Here is a 26,410-nt window from a genome sequence, read left to right as displayed (position 1 = left end):
GATGGCATTTCACTCTCTTCCTACCACTGTTTGACCTAGCTATTGTGTTTAATTCTCTTTTAATGACACTTTTCTTAAAATTGGAAAAATTTTCCTGAAACCACCTGGGTTTCCATTTGCTGGAACACCTGCAGAATTACTCATCCTCATCCCTTTGGCATACCTTTGCAATTTTGAGATTAATTCGCCTCATTTTGTGAAGTGTCAGTCACAGTCTCTCCTTCTTCCTTTGTTCTTTCTTTCAGCTGATTGTTTCTCTTTCTGTTCTCTCTCTATTACCCACTTATTCTTCTGTGAGCTCTGCTGCTTACCTGCCTCCCTTGCCTGTTCCTCAGGGATGAGAGCAGATCTCATTGCTCTCTACAACTACCCAAAAGGAGGTTGTAGCAAATTGGTCTCTTCTCCCAAGTAACAAGAAGGAGAACAAGAGGAACTGGCCTCAAGTTGCACCAGGGAAAGTTTTAGACAGGATATTAGGAAAAGTTTCTTCACTGAAAGGGTGTTCAGGCTGCCCAGGGAAGTGGTTGAGTCACCATCCCTGAAGTTATTTAAAAGACATAAAGCTGTTGCACTTAGAGATGTGTTTTAGTGGTGGCCTTGGCAGTGAATGGTTAATGGTTGGACTTTGTGTTCTTAGAGATCTTGTCCAACCTAAATGCTTCTGTGATTCAGTCACTTGCAGGCATCTTTGCTCTTCTTTCCTTCCATTTTGAATCTTAATTTCTCAGGGTGTTTGGAGTAATCCAAACTTATCCTTCAAGCTTTATTCTTCTATGTAAAGTGTTTTGCTTTTGTGTCCTGACTTCATGACCAAAAGTTTTCCATTCATCTCATCAAGGTATGCACTGTAAAAATCTTTTTAGCCAGATTTACAAGTTTTGGGTATATCTGGCCTATACTCTTGCATGATTTCATTACTGATTCAAATTAAGCCTTTGTTCTTATCTTTGCCATTAGTCTGGGAATACTTTCTTTGGTGGAACTTAGATTGCATTTCTTACACATACATATTCCAGAGCATCCTTACCATATGTAAGAGGTTGTTTTAATGGTCTTCTGCTGCCTCTGAAACCATTCAGATAATTTTTTCTGCTCCTACCTTTAAGTGTAAAAGCACTAAAAAATAAAGAAATAGCTCCCAGGAACTTCTTCCACCTTTAAATAGACATCTCCATTCTGTTTCTACTTTGTTGACTTTCACTGCTTTACCAGTGAGCTTTAGTTAAGGTTAAAAATGTACTGAAATAAACTTTTATAGGGTTTATTTCAAAAACATGATTTACATGAAGGGTTAACCCTTGCTAACCCTAACCCAAACCCTTTCATTCCTCTCCCCTGGAATAACTTGTTCTAAAGTTGTGAAGAACAGCTCCTAAATAGATGAAGGGGGTGGGGAGTTCCATTTGCCTTTAGATTTCTATAATAGTGACTGCTGTCTCTGGGAACACTATGTTCTCCATACATTCATTAGTGGGAAATAGGCAGTTTACTGGATGTGTTTAGAAAAAGTACTTTGGGGGAGAAAAGGTACACAAATTGCTACAGGAGGTAGCTTTGATGCATTCTTTCTCTATGCAGAAAGATAAAAACCTTCAAGGTTCATTGGGTAGGCCCAGATTTCTTTGCTCAATTCTTCGGCTTGGCAGATACTTTTTTGCTAGAATGTTACAGTGAATATTACTTTTTCCTTGAAAAGATTGCTTTTTTTTTTCTAGCCAGCAATCTCATTTCTGATGAAGTTTTAAATATTTAATAGAGCAATTGGTCTGTAGAAAGAACTATTTGCATTGTCTTTGTATCTTACATGATGACTGAGGAAATTGACAAAGCAGTACTTTGTGTAGTATCTATACTTATTTCCAAAACAGAAGAGGATAAATGTTTTCAATTTAGCGTAGAATTCCCTACAGTACTTATCAGGCTTTACAGTCTTAACATTTTTAATCAGTTGTAAAAGATCATCTTACTCTCTGATTTATATAATAGACCACAGTGTTTCTATTTTTGCTTCATTTGACTTCAGAATGTTTCCAATGCTATAAAAAAAATTGGCATTTTGTTAATCGTAATTTCATCTTTAATTTTTCCATGTATCACTCTTAATAATATTATCACTTTTTAAACAGTGACTTTTAAAGACAGAAATGATTAGTCACAAACCAGAAGAGATACAATATTTAATATCATGCATATGACTGAAATTGTCTTCAACATCTTGTTGACTAAAGTCTTCAAGGGATTAATGACTGGTCATGGGTTTTGAATTCTCCAGCTGCTGGAGGGCTCTTAATGTTTTCTGGGGAACACTGGGGACTCTTCTTTCTTTCTTTCTCTTCCCTCTTGAGAGAAACTATGGGAGGAATTGAGAGTTATATAAAACTTCCCTGGCACACCCAGAAGTTCTTCTTGTGTGGTAGTCTAACAGTCTCTGCACTAATGGGAAAAATACTGTCTTGTTCCCTGGTTTCCACTCAGTTTCAAGCACCTCTTTTGCCCATTGATGGTGTTTCCTCCTATCCTGTCCAGTGCCTGACACTGGCCAAGGGCTGAGGTTCTTCCAGACATCTCTGTTTTCAATGGGCTGCCCCACTGAGAACAGACACAGAGCAGTTGGTGGCAGAGTGCATCAGGACTGAAAGCAGGTGCTAGAGAAGAGCCAGGTTGGCTGCACAACAAGATTGCTGAATTTTGCATCTACAACTTAAACACATAGGTTAATCTGTTAATTGTGGCTGACCAGCAAAATAAAGGTCAGTTCCAGCCAAGACAGAAATTTTGGCAGGAGCGCATCTTTAGTAGTGATCATTCTAGAAGTTTTGGGGCTAATTCACACTGTAAACCTGATTGTTTGCTCTCAGAATTAGCAAGGCTGAGTACAAATACACCTGGCTCCTAATTATACCTATCCAACTCAGACTTACCAGTGTCCTTGCCTGCTCATGAGGCTCTATCTTGACAGATGAGCAAAAAGGGAATTACTTTCAAGGACTTTCAACAAGTACACACCTGTAGAGTGATACATAATGTGCCTGGCTGGTACTTTGAGAACCTTTGGGTCACTGGTTTGTCATTGCTATGCACTCTTCTTGAAATCTGCAAACCCAGGGTTACTTGCAATGAAGAATTTACTACTAATACTTCAAATCATAGAGTGGGGAAATGAAGGGTTGTGTAGTTTTCTGAAGATAAACTTTGCATTTAAAAAGCTGTTACTCCTTCATTCAAACGCCTTCAAAAGCTGTTATTTCTTCGTTCCATATTGGATACTTTTCTGCAGAGCCAGCCTTTTTGGGTGCTGGGAAAAAGCATTATTTCACAGATGTCATTAAATTTAGGGCGAAGATTTTAAGAGCCATAAGGCAGTGTCTCTACAACAGATTAGAGAGCCTTGTAACAAGAGGCTAGTGCACAATCTGGCCAGTTGGCAACAAAAAGGCAAAGAGTCAGGGTAAGAGCATTTTAGCTCAGTAGATGATGCAGTTGCTAGGAAATGTCTTTCATTTCTGGAAAAAGTCTTGAGGTGAAAGCTAATCAATAAGGTAGATACAGTGTGATGTCATTTGTTGCCATGGTTTCTGAACTTAGCAGTCTGTTATCTGCAAATAGTATTGATGGTTGCTATGCAGTTGAATATTTTCATATTGTTGTTTTACCGTTATTAAGCACTTTAATCTTAGCTAAAGCTTCAAAGAGCAGACCACTTAGTAGTTTAAATGTTTTAATAGATAGGCTTCTATTACAACCCTAAAATATCTTGAATTTTGCTATCTAACAAACAAGAGGCTTCAGCAGGAAGTGAACAAGGTTAACATTTTGGTGATTGAATTTCCACAGAGCAGTTGGCATTTTCTAGTAAACTAATCTGCAAATTAAATGACTCTGTGGAATTAGTGCTATGACTCTTTATATGGCAGATCATGTAAAAAAAGGGGTAAGCAGTCAGTCCTCTGGATGATAAGGCAGTCAAATGTATGAAGCTCTAAATAATTGAAAAGCCATAACAGCTTCTTGAACAATGGCCTTATGTTTCATGTATCTTTCACTATGGGATCATACCTCTTTATTGTTTTTAGCTTTTGCTAGAAAATATTTTGTAGCAGCTTATGCTAAGTATCAGGCAGCTGAATAGGCTGAAAAGGAAACGAGACTTATTTTTCCTGATAGTTGTCAAGGTGAAGAGAAAGTATTCTCAGGTCAGATCTTTTAAATCAAACATAATTTCATTTTTAATGTTCTATGGAGATGTTAGTTTTAGTAGAAGGTTTTGTATAATTTGCTTGATTTAGTGGCATCTCTTTGCAATATTTTTTCTTCATAGTTTGAGTTTTTGAAAGCATTTTGGGAGGAAAGAATGGAAAAGAGATTAGCAGAGGAAGGGAATTTAAAATTCAGATGATGGCTTGCTGAATTCTAGGGTTTGTACATCTTCAGAATGAAATTTGCCATGCTGTCTATTTTTCTCTTCTTCCCCAATGTATTCTTTCTCCTCCCCTTCAATTTCCACTGCTCTCTACCTTAACAACACATTTCTTTAGAAAGTGTTTTGCCACCTTCTTTCTTATCTTCTTCACACATCTCTCCTCTGTGTGGTGACTTTGACTACCACCTTTCTTTCGAACAGAGGAGTAATTGCCTCCCTAGTCCTACTTGTCCCCTTAATATAGGGAGTGAACTGTCAAGGATGCACCCCCAGTGGCAGAACCTGAGGAAAATGTCATGGGGAAAAGTGATGCCTGTGGCTAGAATCCTGCTCCTGCAAAGTGGGCAGGGGTGTTCTGGATGACTTCTCTTGGAACTCCTCTAGAAATTCCCTGTTGGCTGTGCAGAAATACAAAAAGAGCTTTTGAGTGAATCCTCAAAACAGGGCTACTTAGAGCAGGCAGATGGAGGAGACATGTCAGCTTGATGATGACAGCAGATGTCAAGCTAACAATCTGAAAAGGAAGCTAGCAGTGCAGCAGTATCTCTTACCAAAATTTTTAAAGACAGACTGGGGAAAAAATGAAAAACCAAAAGTAGAATAAAAAGAAAGGCAGCGTGGAAAAGGATATACAAATCAGTATTGCTGACTGGCAGGAGCTCTGAAAGACTATCTGATGCTAAATCTGTAAAGTGGTGCTGTTGAGTGGAATTATCTAAAGAAGTGTTTTGCTATTAAGCTGTCACAAAGAAAAAGCATTTACTTCAGGTGCCAGATGCCAACTGTGCAATCAGACTTCTAGTCATACGTCCTGTGTGTTCTAAAGCTGGGGGACGAGTCTCAGCTGTTTGAAGTCGCTCTTGCATGACACTTGCTTTTACAATACTGGATTTCAGTTGCTTGCACTGTTGTGAAAGTTGCATTGTTTGGGATAGCATACTTTATTTCTTGAGATCTTTTTATCTTAGGGTTATTTGGGGTTTTTGTGTTTTGAGGTTTTACACCCTTAAGAACAAACTAAACTGTCAGACATTTTTGGTGCTCTTTAACATCATAAAGCAATTCAATTTTTAAAAAACTAAAAGAAACATACTTTATCTGTCTAAGAAAATATGCCCATGATACCTATTATATAAGGGAAATCTTGTACTTTTTATAGTGAACAACTTGATAAAAAACACAGGAGTGGGAAGTCTCAGGCAGCTTTAACAAAAGACTTTCATCATTTGTGAAATTCTGCTGTTTCTCTTAGGCCAAATATTTGCATACATTTATATCCATTTATTTCAGACCTGTTGATAGTGCTGAATGTAGTAGCTGATGCAGTTATTGAAGCTGAGAGGTGACCAGTAAGACTAAGAAAAATACAGATATTTAACCCAATTTTATATGTCAGCTACTGTTCATGTATTTAAAAAAAAATCTCAGAACTTAATGCTAAAAGTTTACTTTAGTGCACAAAATTCTTGAAAAAAAAGAGCAGAAAATTCTGAAGTTTGCAAGTTACTTTAGATTTATTAAAGCCATTTTCATTTCATTTTATGTCTGTATGATTCAGCTAAGCCCTTCTCTGGAGCTTTTATATCTTTAGTTGAGGTCTTGGGTCAGTCATGCTGCAAATAATCTTTTTATGAGTAGACTCAAGGAATGCTTACTTTCTGTACACTGATTTAGAAAGAGAAAGCTAGTTCTCAATCCAAACCCAAACAAATAGTTGTTCTTGTTATAACTGCTGAATGTTTTTTCTTATGTATGAGGAGATAAATGCATAAATTTATTTTTCATAATGCATTGCAGAAAAAATAAGCTTGTTGCTTGAATGTTTTGTGGAAAACCCAGTTGTCACCCAGTTTTCAAATTATTTCCACAAAAAACAAATCCTTCACCCCAAGCCACTAACAGTCTAGTAGAGAAATCCTGTGCAAAAAAAGAAATCCTTTGTGGTTCTTCTGTCTTGTACTACTATAAGTTCATAAAGCTTTTTCAGAAGAGGATTTTTTTTTCCATCTTAGCTGCAGGTACATGTTCGTATCTTGCTTGCCTGAAGTCCTTATAGGAAACTAATCCCCAGATTTTCATCATTTGGGTGAGATCAGTCAGATATTCATGCATTTAAAGAGGTTCTAAGGATACTTTTGTACGTACTCAAGATGCTTCCAAATGTTCCCCTTTTCTGACACCTTATAAACCACCCAACGAACCAGATCCAAGAATTGCCAGCATTTTAAAACCCAAGGATCTTTTCATGTGTAAGGCAGAATTAATTTTTGTCTAGTCAGTACTATTTTTTTTTTTTAAGCTTTTCTAGATGGGAATTAATTCTGGGCAATTTGTGGAACAGGACATACAAAACACACAGTGCATGGCTACTAAGAACTCTGTAACTGTTTCCTGCTTGAGTCTAAATTTCTTCACATTGATCAAGCTCAGCTGGAGTGTGCTGCTCTGAACACCTCAGACTGAGCAAGGCACCACCCTATTTTTGGCAAGTGTTGCATTTTTTTTTCCAATTCTGTGGTACTGTTTGTCCCTTTTATTGGTCTTTTATTCCCTCTACCACTCAATCAGTGGATTTTCTTTTGCCTTACTTGAATCTGCTACCTGCTATTACTTCCTTCAGCCACATCTGCTTCCCTTCACCCTTTATGTCCACTGAAACTTTGTGATCTTCTGTACAAATCTTTCCATCCCCCTTCTCTGATTTGCCATTTCTGAACATTGTTTTAGATCATCTTGCTCACATCCAGCATGAAATGAGTTTTGTTGGCAGAAAGACACAGCAGCCTTATTGAATGTGCTCAAGTTGCATGAGATTATGTGATAAAAAAGAAATTGCAATTTCTGGTAGGTAATGCTTTCAGATGTTAAGCCTGGGACAGGCATGGGTCAGAAAAGTCCTTACTAAAGGCAGATTCCCTCCTTTTTATCAGTAGCCTGAAACAACATTTTTTTTGATATGCCAAATGAACCTGACTTGCTTTTACCACGGTCTCAGTGCAATTTGGCACTGTCTTCCTTACATAAAAAAGCAAAAACAGAAGAAAGGCTTTATTTATTTGTTTTCATTTAAAAGATAAAAATTCATCATCCTGCACAGAAAAATCTTTTATGTTATAGAATTACAGGTGGGGAAAGACAATGAACTGTATCTTATTATATTCAGTGTTTATTTTTACATTGAAAGCTGTTACTATCTCTTCCTTTGCTGGCAAAAACAGGGTAAAAATGCTTTATTAAAAAATATATACTTCTAGCACAGATTTTTAAAATTACCTCTACAAAGGAGACTTTCAGTCAATTCATGTAGGCAACTGGAAATTTGTTTGAATGCAAGCAGCTAATTGTCACAGTAATTGGCATGGGAACAGGTTTAATGTACATCTAGAAACTGTTTAGTCATGTTTTTATAAATTTGGACATGAGGAATGAAAAAATTCTATAGTAAATGGGAAATAAAGTCAAAAGCTAAAAGCTTACAGCATTTTTCTTTAGAATTCTAGAGTCAGTTATCTAATGAACATCTGTTTTGATGAGATGTGGCACTTTAATTCCATTTAAAAACAAAAAGCCCCTAAACCTAAGCTGATCTTTTGTCACTCTTCAAGCACTAACAATTATTAGTGATAAGTTAATACTCCTATTGACATCAATGGGAGGAAGAAGTATGAGGAAATATTAAGACTGTAGGCAAATAAATGTCTTGTATAATTATTCTATTCTTAGCATCTTGCATTGCAGTAAGTAGTTTAAGCCTTTCAATGCTAATAGCTCATATAGTTTCCACCATAAATCTTCCTTCATCTGAAGCTGTCTGATAATGACATTTACCCTCCCTGTTTAGTGAGGAAGGGTGGAAGCCACTTGCTGTAAAATGTCTGAGGTCAACTGGTTTCTTTTTACTCATTAAGTATAGCTCTTGCACAGATGGTTGAGAAGGTGCAGAACATTATAGTCATCCAATGTATAATTGTTTCTATATTCCTTGGAATTTAAAGAAAATTTAGGATGTATGGCAGTAGCTTTCCCTGTATAATCAGGTTGCTATGGTAAACCTATTATTCTATACAAAGAAGGAGTATGTTTAGTAAAGTGCTGATCCCTTTTCAGTATAATGTGAGCTTCAAATTACTTTCAAATGATTGAATTTGTTTGGTAAGTATTTTATCACAATAGCTAAGAGAAGAAGATCACAGAATAAGGTGTGGCTTCTAATATTTCAGCAGAAGATACATACTATTCAGCAGAAGATACATACTGTTCAGAAGTAATAGGACTTTAATTATTTGTTAAATTATCTCCTTAGAGTGAGCCTAATTTATATAATCTAACCAAAATCTCACTACTTTTGGAGGCAGAATATTTTTATAGCCAGTACAAAGTGGCAGTCATTTAGTGACACCATTAAATTAATTCCTCATGCTGATCTTGTAACATTTGTAAAAGTAAAGGAACTAATAATTTGGTATCAATTTCAGCAGCAGTGTAATTAACTACTGTAATTGTATTTTTGAGTATTTAAAAATAAAGAAAGAGCTCAAAGAAATCCTTTTCCAGAGCACTTGCTGACTGAAGTTTCTGTCTATTTTCAAGACACTTTCAATTCTGCTCAGGTCTGCAGTTGGATGATCTAAACCGTATTTAGGTGGAATGTAGGTGAGAGTCAGGCAAAAAAAAAAAAAAAAAAAAAAAAAGTGAGGCACAGATTGAGAAAGTAGGGCCTAAATTCCCTTTGATGTTGTATCTCTTACATGACAAAAATGTGCTCGATATATCTAGGGATGGGCTGCCCTTCATTTTTCTGCTGGTGAGACTGTTGCACATTAACTAAAATGAATAAATATTACTTGCAGCAGGGACTGAGAGAGGCCTGTTCCCATTGCAGCTCAAGGGACCAGCCACTGGACTCTGACTTATTAAATTGAGCATTACAGAAGATAATGCTTAGTTACAGGACATGCAGGATCCTTATTACAGGATCTTCCTTTGCTCGTTCCTCTCGAGGATTTTCTATCTCTAAAGACTCCTCTAGTCAAAGCAGTTTGCTTAAAATGATTTTACCATCTTCAGGCATCCTTATTATAGCAAAGACTGGCTAGGAGACCACTGCTGAAGATTCTTCTTTTGTTTATATCACAGTCTCCACAACAGACGGGTCCTGTTCATCAGGTATCTCTCAGCCTACAGGTTCCTGACAGTTCCTTGGGGCAGGCTGATGTGGCACTTTTGCAAAAGTGATTGGGTTGCCTAAGGTGAATGCATAAAAAGAGACAAATTAGACTCAATAAAATCCTCTGTATATTTAAGCACTAAGGATTTTTCTTTTCCAGCTTCTAATGTGGCTGTCCTTGACAAATAATTATAGCTTAGAGAATGCAGGCCAATAGCATAATTTTTTCTGTAGACAGTCATATCTTAAATTTTGACATGATTACTAAGCACAACTCTATTTCGTGATGCAGTAGATGCACTTCCACTAAAAAGTTTCTTTCTGAAAAAAGTATCCTCACATAATTGACAATGAAACAGAGTTTTTAAACTATGCATATAATAAAGGTATTAAGAAGTATTTACTCTAATTCTCTTTATCAGTATGTCTTTTTTAAAATTCTTGCACTTCTAGATTAAATCCTGGTGCATAAAATGTCAGCTCAGAAGTGCAATGTACATTGAGTCTTGGGAAGGTGAAGAGTATAGAAGTTATAAAATGAGTTTAGAAATTTTTTTCCAAAAGTAAAAAGATCTCTCCCTATTCCAACTTAACTAGAGTGTTTTCTTTAAAAAAATAAACAAAACAAACAAAAAATAAACCCCAAAGCCCCACAAACAAATATAACAAATTAAGGATAGAAGTTGGGAAAAGAAGTAATCATTTGTCAGTACCTTACCCTAAAGGGTTTTATTCTCATGACACCTACAGTTAGAAAACCCTAATGAGTTTTTCATTAAAAGTTCTTTCCTGTTCAATAAAATATTACAGCAAATGCTGGAAAAAATCAGTGCAGTGTGTTGTGAACTGCCTGGTTGCATAATGAAAGGCTACACTTACTTTCCAGCAATACTGTAAATTCAGGAGGTGCATTCAGTAGAGCAGTGACCAGGCCCAAGCTGAGTTTCACAGATGCTGTGACTAAATCAATAAGGGCAGGTTTTCTGCATCCTAGTCCACGTCTCTGGTGGCCGTTTTTTACACACAATATCCATTCCCAAGCCCATCAAATGTGTGAGTTTGGTCCATGGTTTGTGCCATATTTAGAACGTTCTTTCATCAGCATTGCATAAAATAATTTAAAAACATACAGAGGCAAATTCTTAGAAGTTAGGGCCTGTTACCTGAATTAAGTTTGTCTCAGATATGTGCAGTAGAGGACTGTCCTGGATATTGATTTTTTCCACATCTGGCCACTTAGTACTCACTGCTCTTAGGGTTTTGGAGTGAAGATCTGTGGGAACCTGGATAAATCCCTTTAAGTCCCTTTAAGCTCTGGGGAGCTCTCCTGTAAATAGAATGATGGAAGGGGAGGCTGTGACAGAGGTTGTGCTTATTTCTTCAGATCTAGACAAGAAAAATTACAGGGATTTTGCTTTCAAAAAGATTGACAGAGTATTTTAAGAATTATTTTTCTACATAAATAGAGAGTATCTTAGCTCTGTGTGTAGACTATTTAATTCTGATCACATTTGTCTTGGTGTTTCTGAGATATGTGCTAAATATTTTAGATCAATTATAGAGGTTAATTATGCACATAAGCATGGGCGGGCTCAGTTATGCTAAGTTCAGATATGAAAAACATGCAATGCCAGTGATTGCTTATTGTTGCTGTTTCCACTAAGATTATAACAGTGATAATGCTTTCCATCTGGTTGCCATGGAGGAGGAATAGTTTTGTTTTGCTATGTATTTGTTTGTTTGTTTGTTTTTTAAATTGTGTTTATGTGCTATACTTTAATCAATGCAGTGTGACTTGTACTTTGTTTTTGGTGTTAGGATGCAGCATAAATTTGGCGTTTATTCAATTTATTTTACTTTACTGAAATCATTACTCTAACAATTATTTATTCTTACAGGGAGATGTGAATGTGGCCAGTGCACTTGTTTCCCTCCAGGAGACAACAGAGTTCATGGCAAAAACTGTGAATGTGATGATCGACAGTGTGAAAATGCAGATGGTGATGTCTGTGGGGGTATGTGTTCACTTAATATCACATAACATAGCAGAATTTCACAGCATAACAGAACTAAATCTTGACAGTATATAGCTTTCTGTTCCCTTTGATTTTATAGTGTAATGTCAGTATAGACTATTTACATCATTGATTGATAATAAGATGGCAGATTTTTGTTAGAAACAAGCACTAGAAGTATTGAACATGTTAGAGAATATTTATTTTAAGACTTCAGGAATGCTAACACATAAATGGAAGTGCTGTAGTCTATCCTAAGTTCCATCAGTATTCATTAAAGAATACAGAAACTTAAACAAAAACCTAAAACATTAGGTAACCTTACACTGTGTTTAGTTGTGATGCTTTATTGAGGGTGCTGTAATACACTTGAAGGTACTAATAACCAGCAAAACCTTGAAATATTTTGTATTCACTGACAGTGATATGCCTGTTTTCTAAAAAAGTAGCAAAATATGTTATGAAAGAATGTAAAATGCTTGAGAGACAGTGTCATAGTAATTGTAGATGCAGATGGTTCATTTTAGTGTTGACAGTGAAAACCTTACATTGTGATATTTCAGTAAAGTATGTTGGTGTTTAGCAGTATTTCAAGGTAGTTTTGGATATGTTAGTGCATGCATACCACATGGTATTTTATAAGCAGGCAAATAATATTTATCATTAATGCTCTCTTTCTAGTTTTTATGTGCTTCATCTTTAAAATGACTCTTTGATTCTAAATACTAAAAAAGTTGTTGGTGTGAACAATGGCACATTGTATTGTATTCCTTATTTCTGTGTAAGAAAAAGAATGTATTGCTTCATGTTCCTCATGTACATAAAAAATTCTGACTTCCCTGAAATAGGGAATATTTCTTCAAGGTGTCTGCCATGCAGAATATAGATATATAGAAAATTTTGGTTTGAATGTCTAACCAGCCTTAAAAATAGTTTACAGCATTCAGAGTAAGTCAATAATATGAGTGTGTAGGAAAAAAAATAATTGAAATTTAATTTTGTGTAAAGGACATAAAAACACAGAAAAGCACTGAAAATCTGTTTCATATTTATTAGAAATTAAATAGTTGTGACATAAAATTCATCATCATCCATGCTAAAATTTTATTTTCTGTTTATATCACTCATGTTTTACATTATTACATCTCCCTCTCTTTCTCTTGGTTTGTCTGTGCTTCTGTCTCAGCCTGAACTTCCTGAAATGTCTTGCTGAACTGCTTATTCTTTTATCTTTTCTTGTCCTCTTTTCATTGCTATTTTTCTACCACTGTTGCTGCCTAGGCAATCATAGTAAGGACATAAGCCCTTGCTAGTAAATCTGTCTTCAGAGCATTATAAGCTGGACTGTGTGGGGTCTGACAGTGAGCACTGAGTGCCTGTAAGCACAAAGAAGGAAGACCAGTGTTTTCAGATTAAATGCGTGCTGAAATGAGAAATGTGAATGACAACCTAAATGATTTGAATAAGAATTGTTACTAGCCTTCTCAGGCCAGCAGAGACTGATTAATAGCTTGCTTTCCAGACCAGCTGTCCATGCAACGATAGAAAGACATGAGGTGAAAGCTATGATAAATTAGGGTACAACTGAATGAGATCCTATGGCCATGTTTCTGCATGATTGTAGTGAGTCATTCGCTTAAAAATTCAGCTGTCCATCAATGCAGTACCAAGAATAGAGACTTAATGTCTCCACAAAGACAGAGGTTGCAGGAGGACTCGGCATAGATTTCACAGCACTCTGCTATTAGAAATTGATTAATATAATTATGGAATCACAGAACAGTTTGGGTTGAAGGGCACCTTTAAAGATCATCTAGTCCAACCATCCCTGACATGGGTAGGGAACCTTTCACTAAGACTAGGCTGCTCAGTGCCCCACCCAACCTGGCCTTGAACATTTTCAGAGGTGGGAATCCACAGCTTTTGGCAACCTGTTGCAAGTCTCAACACCCAAATCATAAAAACCTCTCTTCCTTATTTCCCAGCTAAACCAATTTTCTTTCCGTTTCAAACCATTAGCACTTGTTCTATCACTACAGACTTGGTAAAGAAATCTCTCTCGGTCTTTCTTATACTCCCCCTTATAACATTGAAAGGTCACAGTAAGGTCTCCCCAGAGCCTTCTCCAGACAAAACAATCTCAATGCTCTCAGCCGTAAGAGGAATGATCCTCTGATCATTTTTGGGAATAGTCTCTGGATCTGCTCCAACAGATTAATGTCTTTTCTTGTACTAGGGACTGCAGAGCTGGACACAGTACTCCAGGTGGGGTCTCATCAGAGTGGAGTGGAGGGGGAAACTCACCTTCCTTGACCTACTTTTCCGGTCTTTCCTTCATGTTCCTTTTTCTGTGCCTCTGTTCATAGACTTAATATGCTAAGACTGGAGAAGATGTCTCATGTAGCCTTTTCGAGATAGATATGTTCTACCTAATGGCCCTTCCCTACTGTTCAGGTTTTTTGATTATATAAGATTTCCCCAGGTGTACTTCAGTGTTGCTCCACAGAAGTATTTAGCATCACATTTCCTTTGGCTTCGCTTGGTTCTTTGAGTCTTTCATGTACAAGATAAGTAGTTTTGGTTTCCACGTGACCAGAGAATCATGTTTGCCAGCACAAGTCCTTGGCAACGCTGTGTTGCTTTTTTACACCAGGTTTGATATTTGCTCATCCTGTAACCTGGTGAGACATACTTTTCTCTGCCCTCTGAGGTTATGGCTGTGCTGCTTGCTGCAGATGCATCCTAAGCTTTCAGGTGGTATTTGTTTCCTTTCCTTTCCTTTCCTTTCCTTTCCTTTCCTTTCCTTTCCTTTCCTTTCCTTTCCTTTCCTTTCCTTTCCTTTCCTTTCCTTTCCTTTCCTTTCCTTTCCCTTTCCTTTCCTTTCCTTTCCTTTCCTTTCCTTTCCTTTCCTTTCCTTTCCTTTCCTTTCCTTTCCTTTCCTTTCCTTTCCTTTCCTTTCCTTTCCTTTCCTTTCCTTTCCTTTCCTTTCCTTTCCTTTCCTTTCCTTTCCTTTCCTTTCCTTTCCTTTCCTTTCCTTTCCTTTCCTTTCCTTTCCTTTCCTTTCCTTTCCTTTCCTTTCCTTTCCTTTCCTTTCCTTTCCTTTCCTTTCCTTTCCTTTCCTTTCCTTTCCTTTCCTTTCCTTTCCTTTCCTTTCCTTTCCTTTCCTTTCCTTTCCTTTCCTTTCCTTTCCTTTCCTTTCCTTTCCTTTCCTTTCCTTTCCTTTCCTTTCCTTTCCTTTCCTTTCCTTTCCTTTCCTTTCCTTTCCTTTCCTTTCCTTTCCTTTCCTTTCCTTTCCTTTCCTTTCCTTTCCTTTCCTTTCCTTTCCTTTCCTTTCCTTTCCTTTCCTTTCCTTTCCTTTCCTTTCCTTTCCTTTCCTTTCCTTTCCTTTCCTTTCCTTTCCTTTCCTTTCCTTTCCTTTCCTTTCCTTTCCTTTCCTTTCCTTTCCTTTCCTTTCCTTTCCTTTCCTTTCCTTTCCTTTCCTTTCCTTTCCTTTCCTTTCCTTTCCTTTCCTTTCCTTTCCTTTCCTTTCCTTTCCTTTCCTTTCCTTTCCTTTCCTTTCCTTTCCTTTCCTTTCCTTTCCTTTCCTTTCCTTTCCTTTCCTTTCCTTTCCTTTCCTTTCCTTTCCTTTCCTTTCCTTTCCTTTCCTTTCCTTTCCTTTCCTTTCCTTTCCTTTCCTTTCCTTTCCTTTCCTTTCCTTTCCTTTCCTTTCCTTTCCTTTCCTTTCCTTTCCTTTCCTTTCCTTTCCTTTCCTTTCCTTTCCTTTCCTTTCCTTTCCTTTCCTTTCCTTTCCTTTCCTTTCCTTTCCTTTCCTTTCCTTTCCTTTCCTTTCCTTTCCTTTCCTTTCCTTTCCTTTCCTTTCCTTTCCTTTCCTTTCCTTTCCTTTCCTTTCCTTTCCTTTCCTTTCCTTTCTGTCCAGTCATGTTTTACAGTGATTTCATCATTGGCTACTCCACCTCACTGGGCCAACTGTTGTCCATTACAATTTTTTTCTCTTTCAGGACTGAGGGCAGGCAGACTTTTAACAGGTAACTCATAACAAGACTCTTGCATTTTTCTATGGATGTACCCATTTTGTATTTCATCAATATATCATTCTGTGCTTCAAATAGTGGGACATCAACAAGAACATTAGCTTTGATAAGGCCTTTTAATGTTTGATCATAAATGTTTGCACTGTCCTTAACGCTAAGAAACAACTAAGACCGGTCATTCCAATAAGCCTCTTCTTTGTCACTCATGGCAGTGGAATACTTTAAGTCTAATTTCTTTATTTTCAAGTGAGTGATTCCACTTTGATTACTTTTTAACTAATTGTTTTGGTCAGAGCACATACAAATACAATCTTCACCAAAATGCAATCATAACACTGTAGGGAATCTAGTTGTGCCATGCCACATCAAAGAGTAAATGCAGATTATCTTTTTTGTTTGCCTTTTGGCATTAGTTATCATTAGCTTGAAATTCTGATTATACTAAAAAGGCTTCTAGAAGCGGGAGGAGTTGACTTATTCTTGGAGCAAATGCTGAGATAATTTTTATTTCCCTCCTTACTCAGATTTGCCTTCACACCTCTCTCTTCTCTAAGTGTAAGAAAACAGCGCAGCAAAAACTCTGGGATTTTATGGGAAAGGAAGGTAGTATTTTTTTAGGAAATTCACTAGTAAATTAATTTTCACCACTCAGACACATCTTTAGTTGATTTCATCTTCTTGCATTCTCATGCCCAAATACAAACATCAAAGTCTCTGCATATAATAGTTTGGTCAGGATTCCTTGTGTGACACACAGAACATGGACAAGAGATGCCACCCATCAAGTTTTCAGTAGGTCTTTTTATTTCTTCTTGACTGACAATAACAAACTGGTCTTTAAATACATATTTTATATATTTAGGACCCAAAAGTTAAGGTGATCCTTTTGACTCACAATTTTTCTTACTTTTATCTCTGTAAACTTGAGGCAAATCTGGTACCTGCTCTGCTTCCCAATTTTTGACATCCTTAGTTCTTGACATTCTTTGTTTCTGACATGCTGTTCTTGTTGGGATTATGAAGAAAAGAATGACACAAGTTATTTTCTGTGTCTGCATTGACATTTTTTGTTGTTGAGCACACAAACTTCTGTCAACAAGTCATCATGACATTCATCATATTGTTGTTTTATAAGAGTGCAGACCTTCTGATTTTGATGAAACAATACATTCCTTAGTGAATGTGGTGTTGTTTATCAGTGTACATCCCTGTGAATGTGGTGTTATTTATCAGTGCAGGTCATGTATTTGACCTCATTCTGGGATTTTTTCTGATGCTTACTTACACATTTTCATCCATGCATCATTTGCACCAGTATTAAGATTTCCAATGTTATTCTCTATGAATTGCCAGAGAACAGGGAAAATCTGGAGTTTATAAGGTATACGTATACCTTAAGCCACAATTCCCAGCTTTCCAATGATTTAAACTTTTAAAACTTAGACAGAAACTTCCATATCACATTCTTATAGTGATGGATTCTAGGATTGCACAGTCATCACCAGGATGTACAATGGTAAAGCTCCCTCTCAAAAGTCTGGTATAAGTTCCCCCTAATTGCCATGTTCCTTTGAATATAAAATTTTCATTACTATCCAGCCAGGCTAAATAATTGGATTCAGAGGAAGTACTGCCTTTTTGTTTGTTTGTTTGGGGTTTTTGTTTGTTTGTTTGTTTGTTTTTTTGTTTTTGTTTTGTTTTGTAATATAAAACAGGAAATGTAAAATCTTTCTTTTTATGGAAGTTCTAGGTCCATGCTGTAGAAATCATGAATGACATTTATTTTTCTCATCTGTTCAGTGAAGCAGAAGCATGATATTTTCAGATAACATGTTCTTGTAGGGACCAATAAGACCATAACCGTAGAAATGAGAGAGCTATGATTAATTATATGCTTCATTAAGCAAAGCTAAGTATGGTACAGTTGCTGTCAGACAATTTTCTCATTTCTTGCACTAATGTTGATCCACAGAAACAGAAGTATATAAGACATTTATGGAACTCTCTAATATATGTAAGAAACAAATTAGGAAAGGCAAATAATACCTGTCAATCTCCAAACAAAGACAGGCATTGACTGGTCAGAGAATTCATAAATATGACTCCTGAGTCAACCATGACTTCTTTAATTATAGCTGGCACATAGTTTCAAGGTCTTCAGCCACCCAAATTAAAACAGTTTTTATCACCTGTGATTCCCAAGACTACCCTTGCCTGACCCCATCTTGGCTCCACAAAGACACAGGAGTGCCTGCCTGGCTGCTGCCACCATGAGGATGTCCTTGATGCCTTAGGGCATGTCCAATGCCAATGCCAGAGGGCATCTGCATTGAACCCCTAATTTTTCTGAGGTTCCTACCATGCTAAAATAAAAGTTTATATCCTACCAAACAGCTCTTTCACCTGTTCTATTGAAAAGTGCAGGGACCAGGGATCTTTAGTATAGGGACCATATTCTATTCATAGAAGAATCCGAGGAAATAATTGTTGCAGAAATCAGTACTATATATAGATAGTAAATATACTAGATAGATATACTCCCTCTATATATATGTATTACTTAATAGAGAATTTTTATCACGGTATTTTTATTGAAAAATGCAATTTATTCTCCTGGGGGAAAAAACAAAAAACACCAAAAACCACAGAAAACCAAACCTAAAATTCATACACATTTACTGAGTAAAACTGGTGCTAACAAAGGTAAAAATGGTGGTACTAAATAGTGGAGAACTCATAGTCTAACTGGAATAAAACTAATGTGATTTAGGGTTTTATTCTGACAATACTAAGAGGAGAGTTAATGATTCAGTGCCTGTGTCCTTGTGTTTAACTGCTTCATCCTAGCTCTAAGGCACATCCAGGGGCAACAACAGATAAATTTGAAAGGATCAGTAGGTATTAGATACAAGAGTGATGACTGCAGCTAGTACAGTCATCAATGCTAGTAATGGCATTGCATAGTGTGTATTAAATTAAATTTATTTTATTTTTTTCTATATTTTTTTTTAATACACTACACACTAATGTCCTGGTCACCCAGATATTTGTGTAGGTGTATGAAAAGGTAACACTTTACATAGATGCACAGAGAACTTAGTTTGTTTAGCCTTTCAGATAGCATTAAATATGATTCAGGTTTGCAAAAAGCATTTTAATTTAATCTTTCTGCTTAAATGAGCAGTAACAGAAATTGCTAGTATATTAACATTCAAGTTGATTAGTAGATATTAATTTTGTGAATCCAAAAGGGGCTTCTCTGTTGAAACTCTTTTAGTAGGCTAAAAATAGCCATTACACTATTCCATTCTTCCTCTATGTTGAACTCTGTGCACTTTGTGCAGCAAAAGTCTGCCTCTGAGCAGGCCATGCTCTCAGAACTCCTAAGACATGTGTAGCCCACGCCAACATCACTTGAAAGTTTGTTCCAATAGTCATCACCCTTGTTTGAAATGCTGGTTCATTTCTTACATGATTTTGTCTGTATCAGGTTTTCTCTCTTGCTTTGTCTTTCTCTGGTAGTTTGAGAATACCTGTTCTGATACCCTCTGAATTCCTCAGAACTTTTTAGTACCCTTCCAAGTTTTGCAAAAATCTCTTCAAACATGAATATCACAGAGTTGCAGGACTTTAACACCATCTCATCAATGCTCTAATTTTGTCCCTCCTCACTTTCCTCCAGGTAGGTAGATGTGAGAATGACACTGGCCCTTTTTGCTGCAGTGTTTCACTTGAAGATGCTACTAAACTGCCTGACTGCTGTGTTACTCAAACTGGAGCCACAATCCACCTTCATTAGGCTTAGACAAGACGAACTGACCTACTTTGAAAATATAATAAGACAGTCAGTATTTTAATTCACATTTATATTTGGTTTCTCCAGCTGCAGTTGTTACAACTGTTTTGGTCTTCTGCTATACAATAAAAAACGAAAAATAAAAATCTCTGTTCCAAGAACATTTTTAGCAGCTCGTTTGGCATATTTGGGCAGCGTAATGAAGCCTGCTCACCTGGAAATATTTCTTGCAGATATATGCAGTTTAATATTCTCTCTTGTTAATAATATAATGGAAAGTCCTGTGATTTAGAAGAAAAAATAAAAATGGAAATCCTGTTTCTATTTAAATACAGAGAAAAATATTTGTTTCATTTTCTGTGGTGTTCTATACCAGAGATCCTGTATTATGCTGCAATTTTTCATATTCTTATTACGCTTTTAAAACTTTTTATTTTTCATCCATTTAAAATACATTATATTGTATTAGTTTGAGAAACTTCTGTTCCTGAGGTGCCAAATTTTGCTTGGGTCTGGCCTCAGTTTGCCCTTCAGGAACATCATCTGTTTGTAATATTAGTCTGTAAATAAGAACCAGATTCCTCTGTAATGATTACTTCACCTTTTTCCTCTGTAATGATTACTTCACCCATAGTGGTGCCTTTTGTCTTACAAAATGATCCTGAAGGTTTTTGGGGAACACCGACAACAGCTGCATGAGTAATCCTAAACTGAAATTTCCTACAGCAGCACAATTTCAATTCCAGGCATGGCAAGAAATAATTCATCATGATGCCCAGTGTGGTTCAGGTTAATTTGGGTTGTAACGAGCCCCTGCTAGTAATCTGCCACAGCTTGCTTTTTTTGCTGAATTCATATTTCATATTTAAATCTTGTGGCTGAGTTGTAATTCTAAGCAAAATGACAGAGTATTTGATGCCATCTTTTTTGTCTTTGCCTATCCCAGATCAAAGTCTTTATTTTTTGAGATTAATTTTTAAAACATTGTTGATTATTTAAAGTTTATTAGCATAGCTTTTTATGAATAAGCATTTGCAATGCAATTTGTTTGTGATTTTAACTGTTTTCTGTTAGGTTTGAAATATTGATAGACCAACAGTTCTGAGTATATCTGCTTAATCTGTATAGTTAGGGGTAAAGAAAAATCTATAATTGAAGAAGTCCAGCCAAAATTAATTGCTTAACATAAATACTGATTTAACTACTCAGATTACCCCTTTCTTCTATGATTTGCAAGGAGGATATTCACAACTAGACTACATAAAGCAGTTGTTTTCAGGCGACCACACTCACATGGATAGCTTAGAGTTAACAAGCAGTGGGCTGAACACTTGTACACTTGCCTCAATGCCTCAATGGATGAGGCATCCAAAAACCTGCAGCTGCCCAAGCTGGTGTCAGCTAGGAACAAATATTTTTTTTTTAATGGATTATTAGAGACAAAAGAATCCTTTATGTTTTGAGGATTTATATGGCATAAATGAGGAGAGAAATTGTCTTTACAGAAAAGTGCAAGTCAAATTTTATGTGGTAAACAACAAGCTCTGTTTGCTGTAAATTTATAGATTATTCATTACCTTTTTATTTGACTTGTATAAAGTATTTACAGACATGATCAGTCTCTTCATTCAGTAACACATAATGACTACAAGAAAAATGCCTTAAAATTATTTTCTCATTGAACTTGCCATGGACATCATACTATTCACTGCCAAAGGAGTAGAGGTGTTTGCATCTTCAGAAATAATTTTCCAGTAGTGACATCCAGTTGCATATTTTGCTCTTAGTTAGTTGAGCTAATCTGAGTTCTAATCTCTATGTTACTAATTAAAAATAAATAAGGCAAATAATAATGCTCTTAAGAAGCTTAATTTTAGTTAGTTCATACAGACAACTGCATGACATCTATCTGGAAGGGGCACATGGGAAGGTATATATATACATGTTTTCTACCTCTTGTATTTTGGGTTGTCATATAGTTGTTTTTGTTTCCCAGTCTGACACAAAAGTTCAAGTAGCATCAAACTTTTATCATTGCTAGTTATCAATTTTTAGAAGTGGGTAGAAATAATGTCATAATAAGACTGTGTCATCATTAACTGAGCCTTCAATATGATAAATATGATAAAAATATAATAGACATCAATAATATAATATGATAAAAAAACCCAAAGATCAATACAGAGTGTGGGATACAAAATTATTTTGAATTTTTAGATGCTGGAAATGACAGCTCCAAGACTTTGGAGCCCCCAGTATTTTTGTAATTAAAATTTGTAAAGTGTTTGATTATCAATAAATTTGAATGAATTTCACTTTCAGCAAACTACCAGCTTTGTCTCTCCTCTGGCTTTTTGCCAGTGTTGCCTCTGAGTTTACAAAGTCAAGTTGCACTAGAGGCTCATGAGAAATCCACTAATCAGAAAAACAAAATTGCTGGTTTGTTTCCCTGCATCCTACAGCTTCATGCTTTTCCAGATACTCCTGCTTGTTCCCTTCTTCCCAGTCCATGCTCCCAAGTCATCTCAGTCCCTTCATTTCTACTCCCTTGCCCTACATAGAAGAAAAGATAGGACAAAAGTTACTGGTATGAATAATTTGCTTGCCAGGTAACTAATTAGCTAAGGAATTTTTGTCTCTGATGCAGAAATATTATTCAAAGCTGAAAAATGTAATTCTAGCTGGGAGACATTTCTTACTTCTTTTATTTCTATTCTCCATTCATATATTCTTGTCTATATTTGTTGACACTTTTCTTCCTGGGCAAATTTTCTATTCAGTTTATTATTCAACATATTTTCAATTTTTTATTAACCTTTTTACAAATAATTTTTTAAAAAATCAATTTTATCTTTACCCTCCCTTCTTTAAAGCATGAATTATGGCTTCTAGTATCTATTTCTTACCCACGTTCTAGAGTTTCTTTGACCTATCCCTCACTTGTTTTTTGCACATCATTACGGCACCCTTTTTAACAGAAGGAGGAGAGAACTGGAGAAGGCCATCCTGCTTGGAAGCTGTGCTGTCCACCCATCAGTCTGTCTATCCCATAGCACACAAGAGGTCTGAGGCTGTGACCAGTTACAGACTTCTGCGACCACAGTGACAGCTTTCTTCTTGTCTTGTTCATAACCAACCTTGGTGTCATTACAGGCCATGGTATCTGCTCATGTGGCCGATGCATTTGCCAGGATGGGTGGTTTGGGAAGTTGTGCCAGCACTCAAGGAAGTGCAACATGACGGAGGAGGAGAGCAGAAGTCTCTGCGAGTCAGCGGATGGCATATTGTGCTCCGGGAAGGGTAAGATCTGGCAGCTGAGCTCCCCTGTGTCAGTGCCTGGCAGAGGAAAATAATCACGTTCTGGAAGACTAATGTGCATGGCAGAGGGTTGTTGTTCAGTAACCCTCTCTTTCAAAGGCACTTATTATTAAAAGGATGTTTAAAAGGATTATTAAAAGGATGCTCTGTAATGCACTTACACCCATTTTGTCAGACACCCACCTCAGCCGAACACGTTCAGCAGCGTTGCTCTCCTATGCCATTTGTTAGTAGCACATAATTTCCTGTATGTGTTTAGCTGATGGTCTATGTGGAACAACTGTACATTATAAACTAACTTTTAGTGCTCCTTCCACTTTGGGGAAAAAGGGCACTGCCCACAGTAACATTCCAGTGGGGAAGATGGCAAATGTAATATATTGGACAACAGTACGTGGAGGAAAGTGTTTAAAAGCAATTCGGTACCCTTAATCCTTCTGCTCCCCAAAGCAGTTGCAAAGGAAAAGTAGATGTCTGCAACCCCCACAAATGAATCCTACAAACTTTCTCATTTACTAATTTTCATTCAGCTGGTTGCATCAGCTCCAGTTCAGCTCTAAAAAATTGCCACAGGGAAGAATAAAAGTTAGAAAATCTTGATAATTATCTGAAATTATTCTCTGAGGTTCTTACCTTGCAGTCTTTCAGGCTAGGAAATTGCATTAATGGAAAGAGGGCTTTTTAGCTCCCCTGTAGTGCAAATTGCCTATTTTTGTATATAATATGTCTGAAAGAGAATAGACAGAAAAGAGACTGGTTGGAGGCTAGAATGCACTCAATCCAGACTCTGTGTGTCATTTCCTATATTTGTATGTCCCTTGCATAGACAGGAAAGAAATCTGCCAGCTGGAAAAATCAGTCAGGCAGATTTCCAGTTTTCCCTTTAGTAACTTTTATTTCAGTGCAGAGGAAATTTAAATGGGATTTCCAGCCCAAGCTTCATCTATCTGTGTTATCACTTACCAGAATTCTCCCTATTGCACCATTTAATTTTGTTTTGGGCCTTTTTCCCCCTCAGTTGATGCAGTGTCATAAAAAATGAGAAAGTTTCACTGTTTTTCTAATTTTTCCAGATGGGACTATCTTTAAATTAGTATATGTGTAAGAGTAAGTGAGTTACAGAAATGAGAAATGGAAATTACTCTGATTTACTGCAGAAGTTAACTTTTTTCCTCTTAAAGTGCGTCTCACAGAGACTTTTTATATAAACCATGAAGGTGAAGGAATATGCTTAGTATCAATAAAATGCACTATGTAAGATTCTGTATAAGTATAAACATGAAAAATTATGTTGATTTTAAAAATTTTCATATTATCTGTTATCTTTTGCTAAGTATGGCTGAGAACTATTTATTCCAGCCTGTGGGTCTTACTGTGAGAACAATTAGCTTTGAACATGTGTTTCAAGGGTGCCATTTACTTTGAGGCTTTGGGAGTAGATAATCCATCAGGAATTTGCAGAGATATGAAGGATTTTTTACCTCTGTTGGCTGTACTGCCAGGGTGTAGTTTGGAATCTGGTCACTTTCATAATCTGTAGCAGTCTGCAAGGTGCTCTAGTGTTGTCCTTTCCAAACTGACCCGTTCTGTGATGCTGTGACCCTAAATCCATCACAGAAACAGTGGTGGGATTTTTTTTTTTTGGTTTAAGTTTCTTTGGCCCCTGAGCACACATTAGAGCAATCACCTCCATAAGACATCTTCAGTAGTGTGTGGCCAGTAAACATCCAAGAAGAAGGCTACTATCTCCTGCCTCTTCTCTGAGCAGCATGGGGATCACCGGCAAAGACAGTCTAATTACTTATAAATTTTGCTGCTATGGTCTTTTTTTCCTTCTTTTTTTTTTTTCTTCTTTTTTTTTTTTCCTTTTAATCTATTCCTGATGCTAAGATATGTATCTAGAAATCATGTCTTACTGGATATTCTTTGTTTAAAACACTGTTCATAAATAGTGAAGCACTATCCAGGAACCAAAATGGCAAAATGTTCTTTCTGATTCATTACAGTGAGAAAAAAAGTAATGATTACTGGTCAAATAAAAGGGAATTTCGAACCTGTGCACTAATGGTGGTTTTTCCATTTTTGTTGGAAACCTAACCATGATATGCAAGTGCTAAAATGGAGTGAGAATAGCTTGACTTTCTGTATGTAGGTTTTAATAGACTGTGAAGAGTCCTGGTTTTCAGCAGATAACTGCTGAACACTATCAGAAAATTGCACTCTGCTAATATAAGCAAAGTTGGGCATCCACATTCCTAGGCTGTTTTCAGAATCTTGGCTCGCTGACTGTGCCACCTGTAGCAAAAGCTCTTCCCAAGGAAAACAGCAACACCCACAACGCTGCTGCCTCCCTGGCAGTAAAGATAGGGCTCTACATGGTGAGTGTAATGGTGCAGGATGTGGGCAAGGTAATGAGCCAAATCCCATCCGAGAGGATCTGGCTGGGATCCCAGGAAACACCCTGCAACTCATTAGACACAATTAAACTGAGGAGCCTCCCAGAGCAGCATGCCCTCTTCAGGGAAAAGACTTGATACATTCATTTCCCTAACAGATTTTGCATTTTGGAGCCTTATCTTCCTTGCTTGACTTGGTGTTAAATTTGCTGTATCTTCTGCAAAACAGTTTTAAACATCGTGGGCATCCCTCAGTAGCAGGATCAGTGCTCGCTGATGCAGAATCACTTCAGGCTTCTTACAGTGTAATACTCATAATAACTGCTGTAATTTCACTAAAATCCTCATACTATTCCTCATTATTTTCAGATGTCAGTACCTTGCAGTTTGTATAAATAGAGTTATTTGATTTAAATTGCCCTCAAGTATATCTTAGTGTACCTCTTATAGAACAACCCTGTGATATGTCAGCTATCCTCCACTACCTCCTTATACTACAGCATTTTTGATCCTTGTAGGGAAGTATTTTCTATGCCAGTAGCCCTGTAAGCAATACTCAGAACCCACAGAAAAAGTAAATGCTTAATCAAATACTTCCATCTTCAAATGTTCTAATCACTAGCTCTTCCTGAATATATTACATGTTCCATATGTTACAAGTTAAAGCATTTCCCTAAAATTAGGCAATGTGTTAATTTTTGTGAATTTAAAATAAGCATTAAATTACATATTTAATTACAAATTAGATACTCTGCTGAGGCTGTTCTGAAGTTTTCAAGAATTAAGCTTCAGTATTTATGGGAAAAGAAATAGAAAATTGGTTGAAAATCTGTTGGTTGCATCAACAGATGCAACTTTTTTCTTTAAGTGTATTAGGATTATTACTATGGATTTTATTCAGAGGTCACTGAAAGAACTGGAAAGATGGAATATCACGATTTTATAGGCTTTGGCTCAGGCCCTGTTGAGTAATCCATGAATTCTGTTTAGGTTATATTCTCACATAGCCAAGCATCCTTCTATATATTTTTTCTTTAATAATGCAGTCAACACATTAGTGACTTTTTAATGGAATGATCCTGGAAATATTGTAGGAGGCTAGGATTTTCAAAGGAATTTAACTAATTTAAAAGCATCTTCTATAAAAGCTTCTTTGGTGAAATTTTTTAACTCATCCCCTCATAGTTGAGAATTTTGCACGTATCTTTGCTATAATTTAGCTGGGTTTTTAAATTTGTATTTTTTTAACATTGATTTCTGCTGTTAC

The 26,410-nt window shown here is 36.6% G+C and overlaps 1 protein-coding gene across 2 annotated transcripts in view; it reads left to right on the top strand.

Moving 5' to 3' along the window:
- Positions 1–26,410, top strand: part of ITGBL1 (integrin subunit beta like 1) — a 129,297-nt gene that overhangs the window by 96,970 nt on the left and 5,917 nt on the right. For both annotated transcript variants that reach the window (XM_053935761.1, XM_053935760.1), the window contains exons 8-9: positions 11,486–11,602; positions 22,583–22,729. In XM_053935761.1, the coding sequence (XP_053791736.1) occupies positions 11,486–11,602; positions 22,583–22,729 (264 nt within the window). The remainder of the gene's footprint in view (positions 1–11,485; positions 11,603–22,582; positions 22,730–26,410) is intronic.

Source organism: Vidua chalybeata, chromosome 2 (genome assembly GCF_026979565.1).
Source record: "Vidua chalybeata isolate OUT-0048 chromosome 2, bVidCha1 merged haplotype, whole genome shotgun sequence".
Classification (NCBI taxonomy): Eukaryota; Metazoa; Chordata; class Aves; order Passeriformes; family Viduidae; genus Vidua; species Vidua chalybeata.
The sequence above is the reverse complement of the archived record's forward strand: the minus strand, read 5'-3'. Positions and strand labels throughout refer to the sequence as shown.